The following is a 15322-nucleotide window of genomic DNA, read 5'->3' as shown; positions in this document are numbered from 1 at the left end:
TTTTCCACTTGGTGATATCTCTGGGGTAAGTGAAATACAAACTTAAATGTGGGAAGGTCACTCAGTTCTAACAACATTGGAGGTTAGAGATGTAGGTCAACAAACGCACTTTTCTGAAACACAAATTTTTCTGAATACTTATTCTGAAGTTCTTTGAAAATCAGGCCAACACGATCCCATTTAATATACCAGTTCACATAATAAGCAAGTCAGAACATTTCCAAGACAAGATGTTGTTTTCCTTTATGCAGCCAGCAAAAACACAGCTCTAAGCTTGGGCTATCATGATAAAAGGACTGTGGAGCAGCTGATTTTAGAGAATCATAAAAACAACCCAACCTTATGCCCCGAGGTATAGCGAATATGCAGAGTCTGCATTGTGCTTCTAGTGTCAGGACAAATCATTCTGCTCTTTTCAGTGTAACTGATGCCAATGGATGAGGAAAAGGAGAAATAAACGTCTGTAAGACTGAGACCTGGGGCTTGGTGAGGTGAATAACGCTTGTATCAGAAAATCATGAGTTCTCTTTCATTTTGCAAATACCTTGAGATTGATCTATGTAATTTTTGAAAAATTTAGGAGAAGTGGACTATATATTATTAATTATATATGGAGGCACCAAGTTTTCTGCTGGTTACGGTTTAAATCATGTGGGGTTTTATGGAGTACAACATCTTTTCAAAAATCTGGGGAAAAAAAATCTGGGGAGATAAGTGCAAGGATGAAATAACTGTATGATGCATACCTTCCTATCAATTAGGGAATGATGAATATCATTGTGTATATAAAATAACTATCGAGTGCTTCCTACATATCTACTGCCTGTTTTCAGTGCCTGTGGTGAATGCTCATTTAACCCTCCAATTGCTGGGAGGTCAACGTACCATCACCCCTATTTTACAGATGAGGAAACCCAGCATATAAAATAATGTCAGGATTTGGACCCAGGCAATTTGCCACCAAGCTTTCCGTCCTTCCTCACTGCACTCGGTTGTCTTCAGGTTCCCTATTTCTGACTGCTCAGCCAATCCCTCAGGGCCCTGGCACTTCTGCGCTATGAGGTGTTTGTAAAGAGACCGTATCAACGTTTCCAAAGGCCATTTATGAGGGTTGAAAACACCAGCTCCTTAAAATCCCCAACTTCCATGTGACTCAGAAATTACTAATCGTCTTTCCCCAAACCCAGGGCTCCACCCAACTTACTTAACTTTGCTGTTGCACAGCAACAGCCCATCGCCACCAGGAAGTGAGGATCATTTCTTTTTTTCAAACCTTTTATTTATTTATTTTTAAAAGTAATCTCGGGCAGCCCCGGTGGCTCAGCGGTTAGCGCCGCCTTCGGCCCAGGGCGTGACCCTGGGGAGCGACCCGGGATCGAGTCCCAAGTCGGGCTCCCTGCATGGAGCCTGCTTCTCCCTCTGCCTGTGTCTCTGCGTCTCTCATGAATAAGTAAATAAAATCTTAAAAAAAAAAAAAAAAAAGTGTTCGCGGCAGCAAAGGCTGGAGGTGCGCAGCCGCACGGGCCTGCTGGAAAGGTCTCTAACACGTCGGAGTCTCCACACGCCGCGTGACCGAGCGCGGCTCCTCCCGCCTCAGCAGAGCGCAGCCCTGAACGCCAGCCACAGGCGGCTCCGCGGCTTCTGCCCCGCCGCGTGACACTGCGACGTTAGTGCGGCGAGCGAGGCCCGAGGGGCCGCGGGGCACGCCCGGGCTTCCTCCCTCACACACAAACACAAAGAAGCCGGGAGGGGAAGGCGAGGCCTGGAGCGACTGCGAGGGAAGCCGCCGCCCCCCGTCCCCCCCCCGCCCCCCGCATTCCCTCAGAAGCCGCCGCCCCTCCGCCCCCCCCTCCACATTCCCTCAGAAGCCGCCGCCCCTCCGCCCCCATTCCCTCAGAATCCGTCCGTCAGTAATTCAGAAACTCAGCCCGGCCCGCCCCCAACCCTGCGGGGGCTGGCGGCCGCGCGCGCACTGTGCCGCCGCGCTCCGGCGTTGGGCGGGGCAGAGCGCCGAGCGACTGTCGACCGGGCCAATCACACGTCTCTGCGGACCCCGCGTGACCCCGCCCCGCTTCCGCCTCCTCGCGGCGCTGGAGACCGCGCACGCGCAGTCCGGCCGCTCCGGGGCGCTGAGGCCCGCGGCGCTGCGCGTCGGTCAATCGGGCCAATCGCGCGTCTCTTCCGCCTCCCCTGCGGCCCCGCCCCCCAGGGCAGCGCGCGTTTCCCGCGCTCTGGGAGGCGGAGGAGGGAGGTAGAGCGCGGGCCGGCGAGTGGATGGGAGTGTGGGGGGTGGGCTGCTGCGGGGGTCTGCGGTCGCGTCGAGCGGAGCTCCCTTTCTGCGGGCAGGGCACCTCCCAACCCTTCCTCTGACCTGGGGCTCCCGAGGGCTAGTGTGGGTTTTCTGCTGTGGTGGAAGGAGGAGGAAAATCCCCCCCCCCCCCCCCCAGAGTTGATGCCTTTGTTTGAGGAAACAAACTTCTGCTAACTCTCCTTTCCAGGGTCAGTTCGCTGCTCAAACGACACAGACGGGCGTACGGTTAGTTGTCTGCGCTCCTGTGCCTTGTTCCTCAGGCCCCCGTGGTCATTGGTTCTAGTCACACAGCTTTATAGGGTTCAAGGTACTGTGACAGTTCTGATGATTTTTTCGGGTCAGGATTTGAGTTTGTATTTCCTTATAAATTAAAGAATTCCTTAAGAATTCCAGAGTTAGGGGATCCCTGGGTGGCTCAGTGGTTTAGCGCCGCCTTCAGCCCAGGGCGTGATCCTGGGGACTCGGGATCGAGTCCCGCGTCGGGCTCCCTGCACGGGGCGGGGCCTGCTTCTCCCTCTGCCTGTGTCTCTCATGAATAAATAAAATCTCTAAAAAAAATGCCAGAGTTAATTCTCCCACCCCGTACACGACAGATTTGAGGATATTCTAATGTAGATTAAACAAGTGGAGAGCGTTCCTATAGGGAGATGCCCGCTCGTTTGTCCTGGTAGTCACCACGTGGACCCACACGGTCGTAGGTAGGAAGGTAAATGGGAAACTGCAAAACGAGCCAGAATGGACCACAACTAAGTGAAGCTGTTGCTGGCTTATTCGTGGAGGTGATATGTACAGCAGTAAAAAGTTCTTTTACAGAAACAGTATGTATTTACATTCTGATTGGTTATTTTTTGTTGTTATTTTTCAATTTTGTAGAGGTAAGCCAAGATTCCGTTTTCAAGATGGAAAGCCCATCCGACCCAGCATTGATTTCACCGAGCACTCCGCAGGCCTGTGCCAGTCCACCATCTCCCCGCCCAAGTAGCTCAAGAAAACAAGTATGCATATCCGAGTTCTTGCACGGGAGCTATTCTTTATTTCTAGGTATTGTGCCAGCAGTGGGTTTAATTCTACTGAAGACTGCTAACGTAATGTGTAGATCAATAAGTAGATATTTTATTAACTGTTAAATAATTTTAGGCCTTTCTCCTATGATAATGAGTTTGAACTACCCCCACCATTTTCATCTGGTATCAATTATGTTCATTTAGTTTCAGATCAGGTTACTACGAAATTCCAAATTGAGCAAGTTTGAATCTGCAGTATTCTGAAGGTCTTTGGTGGCAGGGATCTAGGTCTTTCCCTTAATTTGTAACTCTGAGGCACTCAGAAGTGTCAGGAGTGTGACAGTTGCTGAACAGATGTTTGGGATGACTGGGGGTAAGAGTCTCAACACTGTTTTGGAAGGGTGCTGACTTTGCTAAAATAAAAAGAATAAAATTAATGGGGCTTGCAGGAATTGACATTTTGTGATGGTTACTTTAGATCCATGGAAAGAGAAAGCCATCTAGTGGTGTCAACTATAGAAATGTTAAGGTCTTTGTTTCTAGCAGATTTATTTACACAAGAATGTTTTTCTTGATTACTATTTTGTGCTCCTTTTCAGCCGATGAGTGCAACACTTAGAGAACGACTAAGGAAAACTAGATTTTCATTTAATTCCTGTTATAGTGCGGTAAAACGTCTTAAAGTAGAGAATGAAGAAAACGATCAGACTTTGCCCGAGGAACCTTCAATAGAGGAAAACTGTTTGGATTTTCAAGAAAATTTTAAACACATAGACAGTCAATTCAAAGAAAGTACATGTTTGAAAAATACCTTCAAGAGTATCAGTGCTTGTGAATCTAAATCTCTTGATACTGAGTCACGCAGTGATCTCCAGAGTGACTTTGTGAATGAGGATCTTTCCAAACAAGGATTAAGTGAAGAAAGAGCAAAATTGGTGAAGCAGATTGAGGAGAAAGAAGATCTTCTTCGGAGGCTAAAACTGGTCAAAATGTATAGATCAAAGGTGAGAATAATTTCAGAACCACTTCTTATTTTTTAAAAAATAAATGATAGGAAGGTAATTTCAAAGAGAAAATAAGTTTATTTAAGCATAATAAACAATAAGCCAAATATCGAGAAAACTGTCTTCCACCAACTGTAACTCAAATGTAAGTCATAGATTTAGAGAAGAGGCCCCTAAACACCAGATTCAACTTTTAAAAAGTCCCAGCTGTCATTTAATATGCAGTTGAAGTTTTTCTAATTTCCAGCCTGTAGCAATATTAGTTTCAAATGAGAGAGGCAAGCACAGTGAGACCGAAAGTGTGACAGCTGCCAGTGAATGATTAAAAAAGCTACAAACAGGCCACAAAGTATAATAATAAATATTTTTAGTAATAATCTTGTATTCTTCTAACTTATTAAAATGTTCCAGGTATTTTGTTTGATAAGACAAAGAAGTTAGATTTTAGATTTCAACCCAGATAGGTTGAATTAAATAGAGGTTGGGCACTTGGAAGAAGGTAACCTTTACTGACGTGGATCATTTATGTATATCTAGTGGCTCCTTCTTCCCCACCAATGTGGAATAAATGGTGGAATAGTTTATCTTATTTGCTGTCTTGAATTTTTAGGATTTTTCTAAATATAACGATTTGGGTTTTATGAGAGAATGAAATGAATATTGAACATTCAATATTGAATGAAAATGAATATTGAAAAATATTAAGTTGAATATTTTTATATTACATTGGATATATTCATTTTTTAAAAGTACAGCTGTAATAGAAAAAGCATGTTTTAACCCATATTGTTGCTTCTGAACATAGTTTTGCCCTATTTTATGATTTGATTTGTCCCTGAGAGTAAGAATGGTCCAAAGCTTAGACCAAATAAAATAGCCATAGAACTCAATTTCTGGGACATTGTAACCATTCCACTTAAAACTATCCTTTTTCCTGGGTAGAAGTCCCAATCCTGACCATGTGTTACCCTTTAAACCTACTCATTGATTAACAACTTTCATTAAATATGTTAAAATAGGATGCCTCGCTAGTTATTGACCGATTTTTTTTTTTTTTTTTTTCAGAATGACCTGTCTCAGTTACAGTTGTTAATACAGAAGTGGAGAAGCTGTAGCCAGCTGTTGCTTTATGAGTTGCAGTCAGCTATGTCTGAGGAAAACAAGAAACTCAGCCTTACTCAGTTGATAGACCACTGTGGGTTAGATGATAAACTGCTACACTACAACAGAAATGAAGAAGAATTTATGGGTGTTTAATTCATATTTTTTTTCTCTGGAATATTTTTGAGAATGACAAATTTACTTAATACATCTTAAAAGGAAGGTAGAAACCATTAGGGCTTAGAGAAAGGTGTCTTGATGAATGTCAATTTAGGGCACTCTGCAATGTAAAGCAAGTTCTAAAATGAAAATTTAGTATTTTGAATAAATTTGCCAGAGAAAACTTGACATTTAAAGAAATGTGAAAAAAAATTAAATCATGTTTGCAAAGTAATTGGGTCATTTCTGGAGGTCAATTTTAATACATTTTGTTTATTGTGGTAAAAAAGTTTTAGAGTTTTATTTTAAATGTTAAAAATTAGTTCAGTCTGGTGAATGTCTAAACCTAAAGTTGTCTAAAAATGCTGGCCTGTCTCCTCTAAGTTTATGACCCTTGTTTCTATCCATTTACCCCACATTTCCATCTGAATGGTGTAGCAGGTAATTAAACTTATTTATATGTCCAAAAATTCTATTCTTCACTGTCTCTTCAAATTTATTGTATTCATTTCATTTAGTGAAATGGCCATCTCTCTCTTAAAAACAACATATCCTCATCCCCCACACTAAGGCATACAAGGTCCTTCACATTTGTCTACCTTTCTAGCTTCATCTGTTCATTTCATAGTGACTCCTCAGCCGGAAACACACCTTCATAGGGCTGCTTCTGCCTGCTGTATTATACACTGTTACCTCGTCATTGTGGCTGCATACAGAAATATGACCCAAGCTGGCCCAGTGTGAGAATTGGAATTGTACTTAGGAAAAGAAAGCCCATCTCTTTTTTGTGGCTGAAGGTGTTGTAGGTAAATTTGGAAACAGAAAAGCTGGTGTGTTAAGAAGGACAGTATGTGCCCTTACCAAGAAAAGCAGAGGTGATAGATGGAAAGAACTTTGTGGATCAGTGTCTTCCTGATTGTACCTGCCAGTCCTTCTGGAGGGCCTCCTCAGTTTCTGCTTTTGGACTCTTTTAAAGGGTAAACATCTTCACTTAGATTAAAAAAAAAAAAAATCCTGAAAGAAAGTATTTCCCTACTAGTAGGAAAATAGTCATTACCTTGAGGGCCCTCCCCCTCCAAGTGTACCCTGTTTTTGGCCCAGTCCTGCCCCATATCTAACAAACCATTAATATTTGGCATAGCAGGAGACCTTAGGACCCTGTTCTTATATCTATTCTCATTGTTAGTGTCCATGCTGGTATTACCCTTCCCCTCTTGCCACACACACAAATTCTTACCTTCTAGACACTGCCATTGTCTTTGCGATGAAACCAAGAGGACTGACCCAGGCCTCAGATGGGCCTTCCCTGGCCCTGAGAGTCCCACATGGGTATCTCTAGGGAGCTGTCCTGTTGTGAGCTTATCAGCCTCCATTGCTGCTTACTGCACAGCTAGAAGGTCTAAATGTGGGAGAGTTGAGAGCAGATGGGGACATAGTAATGGGCATTTTCAAGGCACTGGCTGGGTGCCAGGGGCTCTAGCAGATATTCTTGCAATAGGAGGTGGGTCATGGAACATGGATTAGACTTATGGGAGAGTTTGATGCCTATGAGGGACTCTATAATTTGTTGAATTTCACCTCTATTTAATGGGATACATTTATTTTAAAAAATCACAGTACTATATTTTTATTCATAAAAATGAAAAAATACTGTATTTTTATTCATAAAAACTTTATTCGCTTAGCAATTGCTTTGTGCCAGTTTAAAAAGTATGTTAACTCATTTGAGTTTTAAAATTATAGGCATCCCGGGGATCCCTGGGTGGCGCAGCGGTTTGGCGCCTGCCTTTGGCCCAGGGCGCGATCCTGGAGACCCGGGATCAAATCCCACATCGGGCTCCCGGTGCATGGAGCCTGCTTCTCCCTCTGCCTGTGTCTCTGCCTCTCTCTCTCTCTCTCTGTGACTATAATACATAAATAAATAAAAATTAAAAAAAAAATAAAAATAAAATTATAGGCATCCCAATTTTAAAGACATCCCAAATTTAAGCTAAAGTAGTTATTTAAAAACTAAGTCCTTATTTTTTTTTTCTTTTTTTTTTCTAAGTCGTTATTTAAAGCTGAAGTGGTAAACCCAGGATTTGAAACCAGCAACCCAGCAGGAGAGCCCTACTAAGTCCTATACTTAGAACTGTGCTATCCCAATTAATTACCTTACTACTTGACAGCACAGGTAATTTAAAGAACTATAAAAATATAATTGCTGTTAGTTCACCAGAAGCTGAGAGGAATCAGTACCATAGACAATATCAAGAGTTGGGATGGATGACCCTGGTGCCCTTCCAATGCCAACCCCCAAAACCAGAAAATGTCTCTTGAATAGTGCTGCTAGTAGAATTTAGCTTGCAGGCAAGAGATTTCGGCTAACCTCCACTCTATCCATGCCTCAAAGCAAAAAGCTTGAATTGTCAGAACCACCCAGGGTAGCCACTAAGAAATAGAAATCACATATGCTGTTAAGATCTAGGAATCTACAGTGAAATTTGTGGCATTGACAATGAGCAAATGGAGCCAAATTAGGCAACAGATTAATCTGGGTCACTGGAATTTGTATCACCATAAAAAATGGAGAGAAAAAAGCCTAGTAGAACGATGTTTGAATCAGGACAGAGACCAACAGGACAGAGAACTTTGATGATCTCATAATAAGTACAAAGTACTTGTACCTTTCACACACTTTTCCACCGTTGGGTCCAGCCTCCCACCCCCACAATCACCTTAGAGATAATTCTGAAGCATCCAAGATGTAGGAAATGTTACCAATGGGCACTCCTCTGCTGAATCAGCCAAATTTAGTACTTGAGTCATTCTGATACTAAGGAAGGCTATCATTAAAAATGATGTTGGGCGTACTATTTCTCTTACGATTCCTACCCAGTATTGATTATATAGGTAATCAGATACCGTAGTAACTGGTCCTCTAAATAGGAGCTTTTAAATCTCTTAAAGAGTTTTTTAAAAGATTTTTAAATTTATTTATTCATGATAGACAGAGAGAGAGAAAGGTAGAGACACAGGCAGAGGGAGAAGCAGGCTCCTGCTGGGAGCCCAATGCGGGACTCCATCCCGGGTCTCCAGGATCATGCCCTGGGCCAAAGGCAGGCGCTGAACCACTGAGCCACCCAGGGATCCCCTCTTAAAGATTTTTTTTTATAAATAGAAGGTTGTATGAGCTCTCTTGCTTTACCTACACCTGTGCACATTGGATATGGTGTTGCAGATTAAATTTAACATTTAATTGACAAATTTCAGAAGAATGAGACCATGACATTACTTGGAGATTATGGTAAACAATCCTAATGGTACCATCTTGGAATGCAGCAGTGGACAGGCTGTTGAAGGGTGAAGCAGGTTTCTGACGACTTAATCTCATTATTTAATTATCTATTACATCATCTATTACAATGAATATGCAATGTAGAAGACTATGTGCAGAAAAAAATGTATTTTTCAAATGATTTAAGGCTTGGTAAAAGGAAATAGTTCACTTTATTCTCATTGCTAGAATTGGGAATAAACCTAAATGTTCTGAGAAATTTTTTCTGATTATAGAAGAAATGTTTTCTGAAGAAAACTTGGGAAATAGAGAAAAATGCAAAAATCTTCCATTAACTCTTAGGTTTTCTGGTAATTTTATAAAACTAGAAATGCCAGGAGTGGCTAAGAATCTTTTGTTTTTATGAATAACATCAAGACTAATGAGAAAATGAGTAAAATACATTTTGAATATTTTCAGTTCACTTGTGAATGAAAACAATTCATGATATTTTACACATTCATGCAAGACAAACATTTTTATAATGATTAAAGTTAAATAATTTGCTATTAAAAATGCAACTAAGAAGCTCTACTTAAATTTCCTGATATGGGAGAAAAATATCATTTTAATGAAATGAAATTATTTTTTAAATCATTGGTTGTCTTGTGTATTCCACCAGCGTTTTTACATTTGAACAAGAGCAGGAAATGTTTTCATCCTTAATCGTTCAAGTTCAGTCTGCAGTATTAAAATTTGTTCAGCTTGTTGTTTTGCAATATTTGTTAACTTTTGTTGTTCCATCATGTTTTCATATCGTTCTTTGGCAATCTTTTCACAAGTCAGTTTAGACCCTACCCCAAAAATGAAGAAGAGAATTAGTTGGATTACTATCTAAGGCATTCAAATATAGAAACAGCACTCGGAATCAGTTAAACATGTGGAAGAAATGCTGGTAGCTTTGTAACTACTGACCAGATTTCAGGAATGGTAGTAACTTTTAAAGAAACCTACAGTTGAGTGAAGAAAAAAAAATTCTTACCCACTGCATTACAGATCTCTTTCCTTTCGGAGACAGCAACCAGCTCTTCTCGTAAATTGCAGCTTAGAGTATAATTTGCTATATCTTTTTGATTGCTGTACCTTCCCAGTTTTTTTAGTAGTTTTTTGCAGTTTTCCACATTCTTTTTGTGGGTCTGAAATTTTGTTTCCATGACACCCCAAAAAATAATTTTGAAAGAAAAGTATTTTATAAAGACACTATTTTTAAAATTTAAATTCATTATCATCAAGATATCATTTTATCACCATATCCCTACTGCCTAACATAATGCCTGCACACAGTAAATAAATTATTTAAAAGTAGCATATTTTAATACCAGAATTTTAAGAAAATTTAGAATTTTTTAGAATATTAAAAAAAAACACATAAAGCCTTGAGATTACTTCTTTTCCATCTTATATATGCTATACAATCTGCATCTTTGTTAAGCAGTTATGAGAAAACAAAGGCATTACAACGCCAAGGAAAGACCATCAACATTCTGTTACATAAATCATAACTTAATGTGAAACTGGGAATTCACATACACTTAGATATCTCCCAAGGGGTTAATTCTAGTATTAAAATAAGTGCTTCAGTCTACCACACTTTTTATGGTTGCAAAGACACCATTCAGGGGCCATAATTAGATCATGAATGTCAAAAAAGGACCATGATTTTATTAAGCTGTGTTTGAATTCATTATTTGGAACACTATTACTTTGTTTAAATAATTCACAACTGTTGGGATTATAATGATCAATAACTTTGAGACCTACCTTCTCTAAAACAGCAATGGTTTGCTCCATTATTCCAATCTGAATGGCAATCAGAGTCTCATAGTTTGGTTCATTTAGGTACTTGGAGAAGAAAAAAACCCCAAAATATGTAAGAATATTTTTCTCTATTCTTTCTTTTTTTTAAATTTTTTTAAATTTTTTTATTTTTCTCTATTCTTTCAATAGGTAACTTTATAAAGCAATCTTAGTTTTGAAAGTTACCAATTTCATAAAAGTTATCTAAGATTGATTTGACTTTTGTGCCATAATATTTACTTATATTTGGCTATTGATAATTTACCTGTATATTAATAATTACAAATGCCTAGAGTTTATTTTCTCCTTTATTCAACTCACCAAATACTGTCTATCCAATTTGAGTCATTAATTAAGAATGTTCCAGTTAAAGGTACTAAGGAAGATACAGAGATAGATAATATGACTATAGCTTTCAAAAAAAAAATGTAGACATGACTAGTTGCCAGAAAATGTGTAAAGTGACATGTAAACTCAAAGGTGGTTTGAGAAAGAATGTACTAGAGAAACCCAAAAGCTTTTTAGAGCAGGTAGCATTTAACTAGACTTTGAAAAATAGATTTGGGATGTGAAAAAAAATAAGGAAAGATATTTCAAGTTAAAAAACTAATAATGAGCAAAGGCACAGAGTAAAATCCTAGAAAATATTAATGTTTGGTTTGATAATACTGATGTATATGAGGAACAGTGGGAATGAATTTGAAAAGTTAGGCTGAAGGGTGCAGAACACCCACCTAAAAATTTCATAATTTATTTGCCAGGTAAGAAGTTGCAGTTTAAAATGTTTTAGGAGAGTAGTAATGTTATTAGAACTGAACAGCAATATTAATCTGACAGTAACATATAGTATAGATTGGATAAGAGAAAGCTCAAAGGTCAAGAGACCAGCTAGGAGATATTTTTTTTTAAGTTTATTTTTTGAGCAATCTCTACACCCAACATGGGGCTTGAAATCCTTGCGGATCAAGAGTTGCATGCTATTCCAACTGAGCCAGCCAGGTGTCCCCCAGTTAGATCATTATACAAAAGTCTAAATCATGGAAAAGAAAAACTGAGCCAGGCTAATGGCAGTGGAGATAAAGAATAAATAGGTAAACTAGGCAAGACTTGAAAGACAGGGGAGAGGGAAATCAAAGATGACTGCAACTATAAGCCTGAATAAGTGGTTGAAAACAGAAATGAGCACATTAAGAAGGGTTGCTGTTGAGAGGTGGGAATGTCAAAATAGAGCTGGAGGGAGATCAGGAATAGAGAACTTGGATCGGTCTTTTAGAAGTGGTCACTGAAGTTAGAAAAATCGAGATTATCAAAGGAGAGGGCATAGAAGGAAGCAGAGCTAAAGGCAGGATTGTAAAGAATATATATATTTAAAATTTAGAGGGTGCCTGCGGAGCACAGCTGGTTGAGTGTCTGTTTCTGCTCAGGTTGTGATCTCTGGGTTATGAGATGGAACTCTGCATGGGGCTTCCTGCTCAGCTCCGAGTCTGCTTGAGATTCTCTCTCACTCTGACCCTCCCACTTGTGCTCTCTGTCTCTAAAATAAATCAATCTTAAAAAAAAAAAAAAGAATTAGAAGCAAAAGAGAATTAAGTAAAAGAGGCAGAGTGTCCTGACATGCAAGAAAAATAGAAGAAAATAGAGTTGAAAACAGCCAGAGGAATGAGCAGTTAAGATGGTCAAATTGCTACTGACAGTTGAGGGATAGTGATAACTGGGGAACAGACCCCTGGATCTGACAATTAGGAAATCCTTGGAAGACAGAAGAATTCATAGACATATCCATGAAAAACAACTGGCTTAGAATGTGCTTAATATTACAGAGGCATCTTAGTAGATACTGTTTGAATGAAAGAATACATTAGTGAATGAAATTAAAATTATATGGTGGGGCAGGGAGAACTTACCTTTTGACGATCTCTTGAAAAAAATAGCATCTGAATATCCCAAGCCTTCTGATTTAGATCTTCCATTTCCATCTCCATTTTCTTATGTTCCCACTCAATCTGAAATATTCCTTTGTGGACATCTTTACTTTCCATCATGCTAGCAACTTTCTTTTGTCCTTGAGTCTTGAAAAAAAGTACATCTTGATATTCATAGGACTCTGCATACAGAATATCTGAAGCTGAATGCTATTCTTAGAAAACATTTGGATCACAGAGGTAATTCCATAATCTTTTTAAAAATTATTTTTATTTAGTTTTTTTTTTAATTTTTTTTTTTTATTTTTTATGATAGTCATACAGAGAGAGAGGCAGAGACACAGGCAGAGGGAGAAGCAGGCTCCATGCACCAGGAGCCTGATGTGGGATTCCATCCCAGGTCTCCAGGATCACGCCCTGGGCCAAAGGCAGGCGCCAAACCGCTGCGCCACCCCGAGATCCCTTATTTAGGTTTTTGAGAGTAAAAGCACATGCGTGAGTTGCGGGAGCAGAGGGAGAGGGAGAGAGAGAGAATCTTAAGCAGGCTTCATGGCCAGCATGGAGCCCCATGCAAGGCTTGATTTCACAACCTGAGTTGAAATTAAGAGTCAGATGTTTAACTGACTGGCCACCCAGGCACTCTTATATCTTCTTTTAAAAAATGTAGCAGATATTTAAAAAATGACTGATCACTAAAAAGCTGATAGGTACTAAACAGAAAGGATTATCAAATACATTTGAATGGCATAGCTAATTTACTTTAATATGTCAATTATAAGGCAGGAACTCCTTTTGCCATCATCAATCTACCAGTCTGTATGCATTTGTACCCTGACTCTGCTCTATTTCCTGACACTATCAACAAAGGATTGATTGTAGGGATGCCTGGGTGGCTCAGTGGTTGAGCATCTGCCTTCAACTCAGGGTGTGGTCCTGGGGTCCTGGGATTGAGTCCTGCATCAGGATCCCTGCGGGGAGGGAGATTGCTTCTCCCTTTGCCTGTGTCTTTGCCCCCCTCTCTCCGTGTCTCTCATGAATAATAAAATCTTAAAAAAAGAAAAAAACCCATGAAGGATTGTAGTTTAATGCTGCTAGGCACAATGATATCAGGTTTGTAGCTAGTGGAAAAGCAAAAAAATAAAAAAATAAAAAAAATAAAATTGAGTGAGTTAAATACATTTAAACACCTAGATATTTTGCACTTACTTCAAATTGCCTACATGAAGTTGAGGAATATTTTCATGAAGTTCTCCCAGACTGCTAATACTGAAACTCTAATGTCTCTAAAATAAATTTGTGTAAGAGTTCCATCAGTTAACATTTTACCTTTCCTCTCTTCCTCAAAAGCTTAGCTTTTTGTAGTTCATGCCACTATATTATACCATACCACCTACTATTCTTTTTAAAAATTATTTTTATCTTCTGATCACAGCTTTGCCTCTCAATTCCTTGAATTTCTCACTTTCAATGATCCCTTCTCCATCTAAAGACACCCAACTCCCACAATCATACCCTTGATCTTGTATATACCAGCTTCAAAATTTTAAGTTCAAGTATTTCTCTAGGGTAGCATTCCTCAAATATTGGAGATATTGCCCTACTATAGGAAATTAAGATTATGTTTGCAGAAATTTTTGGCTGATACAACTGGAGGGAAGTATTGCTACTGGCATCTAGAGGGTAGATGCCAGGGATGCTACTCAATAGTGCCAAGGTTAAAAAACACTGTTGTAGAGCTACCACATCTCCTTTCTGCTCTCCTTTGGTCAACTTTTTGACCTATTGCCCAAACTTTCCACTGTTCTTATCAAGTAACTGACATAGTGCACTAGTTCCTTATCGTTGGAGCCATTTCTCTCATGATTTTCAAGTTTCCTCTCTCACTGGCAACTCCTTCTCAGTTTTGCTACTGACTTCTTCTCTGCTATATCTATCAGAATTGGACTTTGGGCATTGGCCAACGTCCCATTCCTAGGTGGTCTCAAGCATTCTCATGGCTTAAATTATGCATATGTAAATATCCATATGTGATAATTGATATGTATTTATTTGTATGTGATCTATATATAGAGTACTTCTAAGTTTATATCTCAGTTCTAAATTGTGTCCAGTTGATATTTCCATTGGAATGGGTCTTTAAAAAATTTGTTGATTTGAGAGAGAGAGAGAGTATGTGCATGCTGGGGTCGGGGGTCGGGGTAGCAGAGGAAGAGAGTAAGAGAGAATCTCCAGCAGACTCCCTTCTGAGTGAGGAGCCAGATGCAGAGCTTGATCCCATGACCCTGAGATCATGACCTGAGCTGAAATCAAGAGTCAAATGCTCAAGCCACCCAGATGACCCTCCACTGGAATGTTTTATGTGTATCTCAAATTAACAAAGGCCCAAACTCTTTGTTTTATGTCCCAGCCCAAAACTACATATTCTGTCTTTCTCATATCAGTTAATGACAGTATCATCTACTCAGTTGCTCAAAAGCCAACATTTTTGGGATTTTTTTTAAAGATTTTATTTATTCATAGAGACAGAGAGAGAAAGAGAGAGGCAGAGGGAGAAGCAGGCTCCATGCAGGGAGCCCGATGGGGGACTCAATGCCGGGTCTCCAGGATTACACCCCAGGCCGCAGGTGGTGCCAAACCGCTGTGCCACCAGGGCTGCCCAACGTTTTAGGATTAATTCTTGATCTTTCTCTTTACCATTCACATTGTAT

General features: G+C 39.8%; 2 protein-coding genes across 4 annotated transcripts in view; one reads left to right on the top strand and one right to left on the bottom strand.

The window, feature by feature from the left end:
- Nucleotides 1-2136: 2136 nt before the first annotated feature.
- On the top strand, nt 2137-6049 carry SFR1 (SWI5 dependent homologous recombination repair protein 1). Of its 3 annotated transcripts, none has more exons than XM_041737205.1 (5): nt 2137-2251; nt 2499-2618; nt 3185-3306; nt 3915-4319; nt 5385-6049. In XM_041737205.1, the coding sequence occupies exons 3-5, from the start codon at nt 3211-3213 to the stop codon at nt 5574-5576; spliced, it is 693 nt and encodes a 230-aa protein (XP_041593139.1). In that variant the 5' UTR covers nt 2137-2251; nt 2499-2618; nt 3185-3210; the 3' UTR covers nt 5577-6049. The 3 variants fall into 3 exon arrangements, with proteins under 3 accessions (XP_041593139.1, XP_041593123.1, XP_041593128.1); XM_041737189.1 differs by lacking the exon at nt 2137-2251 and adding an exon at nt 2272-2392; XM_041737194.1 differs by lacking the exons at nt 2137-2251; nt 2499-2618 and having other exon boundaries at nt 3215-3352.
- A 3473-nt stretch (nt 6050-9522) lies between these two features.
- CFAP43 (cilia and flagella associated protein 43) overlaps nt 9523-15322 on the bottom strand; it is a 112074-nt gene continuing 106274 nt past the window's right edge. The window contains exons 35-38 of the mRNA XM_041744950.1: nt 12597-12761; nt 10657-10737; nt 9878-10031; nt 9523-9689 (exon numbers count right to left, since the gene is read on the bottom strand). Of these exons, the coding sequence (XP_041600884.1) occupies nt 9523-9689; nt 9878-10031; nt 10657-10737; nt 12597-12761 (567 nt within the window). The remainder of the gene's footprint in view (nt 9690-9877; nt 10032-10656; nt 10738-12596; nt 12762-15322) is intronic.

Source organism: Vulpes lagopus, chromosome 2, assembly GCF_018345385.1.
Source record: "Vulpes lagopus strain Blue_001 chromosome 2, ASM1834538v1, whole genome shotgun sequence".
NCBI classification, from domain to species: domain Eukaryota; kingdom Metazoa; phylum Chordata; class Mammalia; order Carnivora; family Canidae; genus Vulpes; species Vulpes lagopus.
The sequence above is the reverse complement of the archived record's forward strand: the minus strand, read 5'-3'. Positions and strand labels throughout refer to the sequence as shown.

Bases quoted from the DNA above. Each gene is read 5' to 3' on its own strand.
- SFR1 (XM_041737205.1), top strand. From the start codon at position 3,211: ATGGAAAGCCCATCCGACCCAGCATTGATTTCACCGAGCACTCCGCAG. The intron at 3,307-3,914 runs GTATGCATATCC...GCTCCTTTTCAG, and splicing joins CAAGTAGCTCAAGAAAACAA to CCGATGAGTGCAACACTTAG. The intron at 4,320-5,384 runs GTGAGAATAATT...TTTTTTTTTCAG, and splicing joins TCAAAATGTATAGATCAAAG to AATGACCTGTCTCAGTTACA.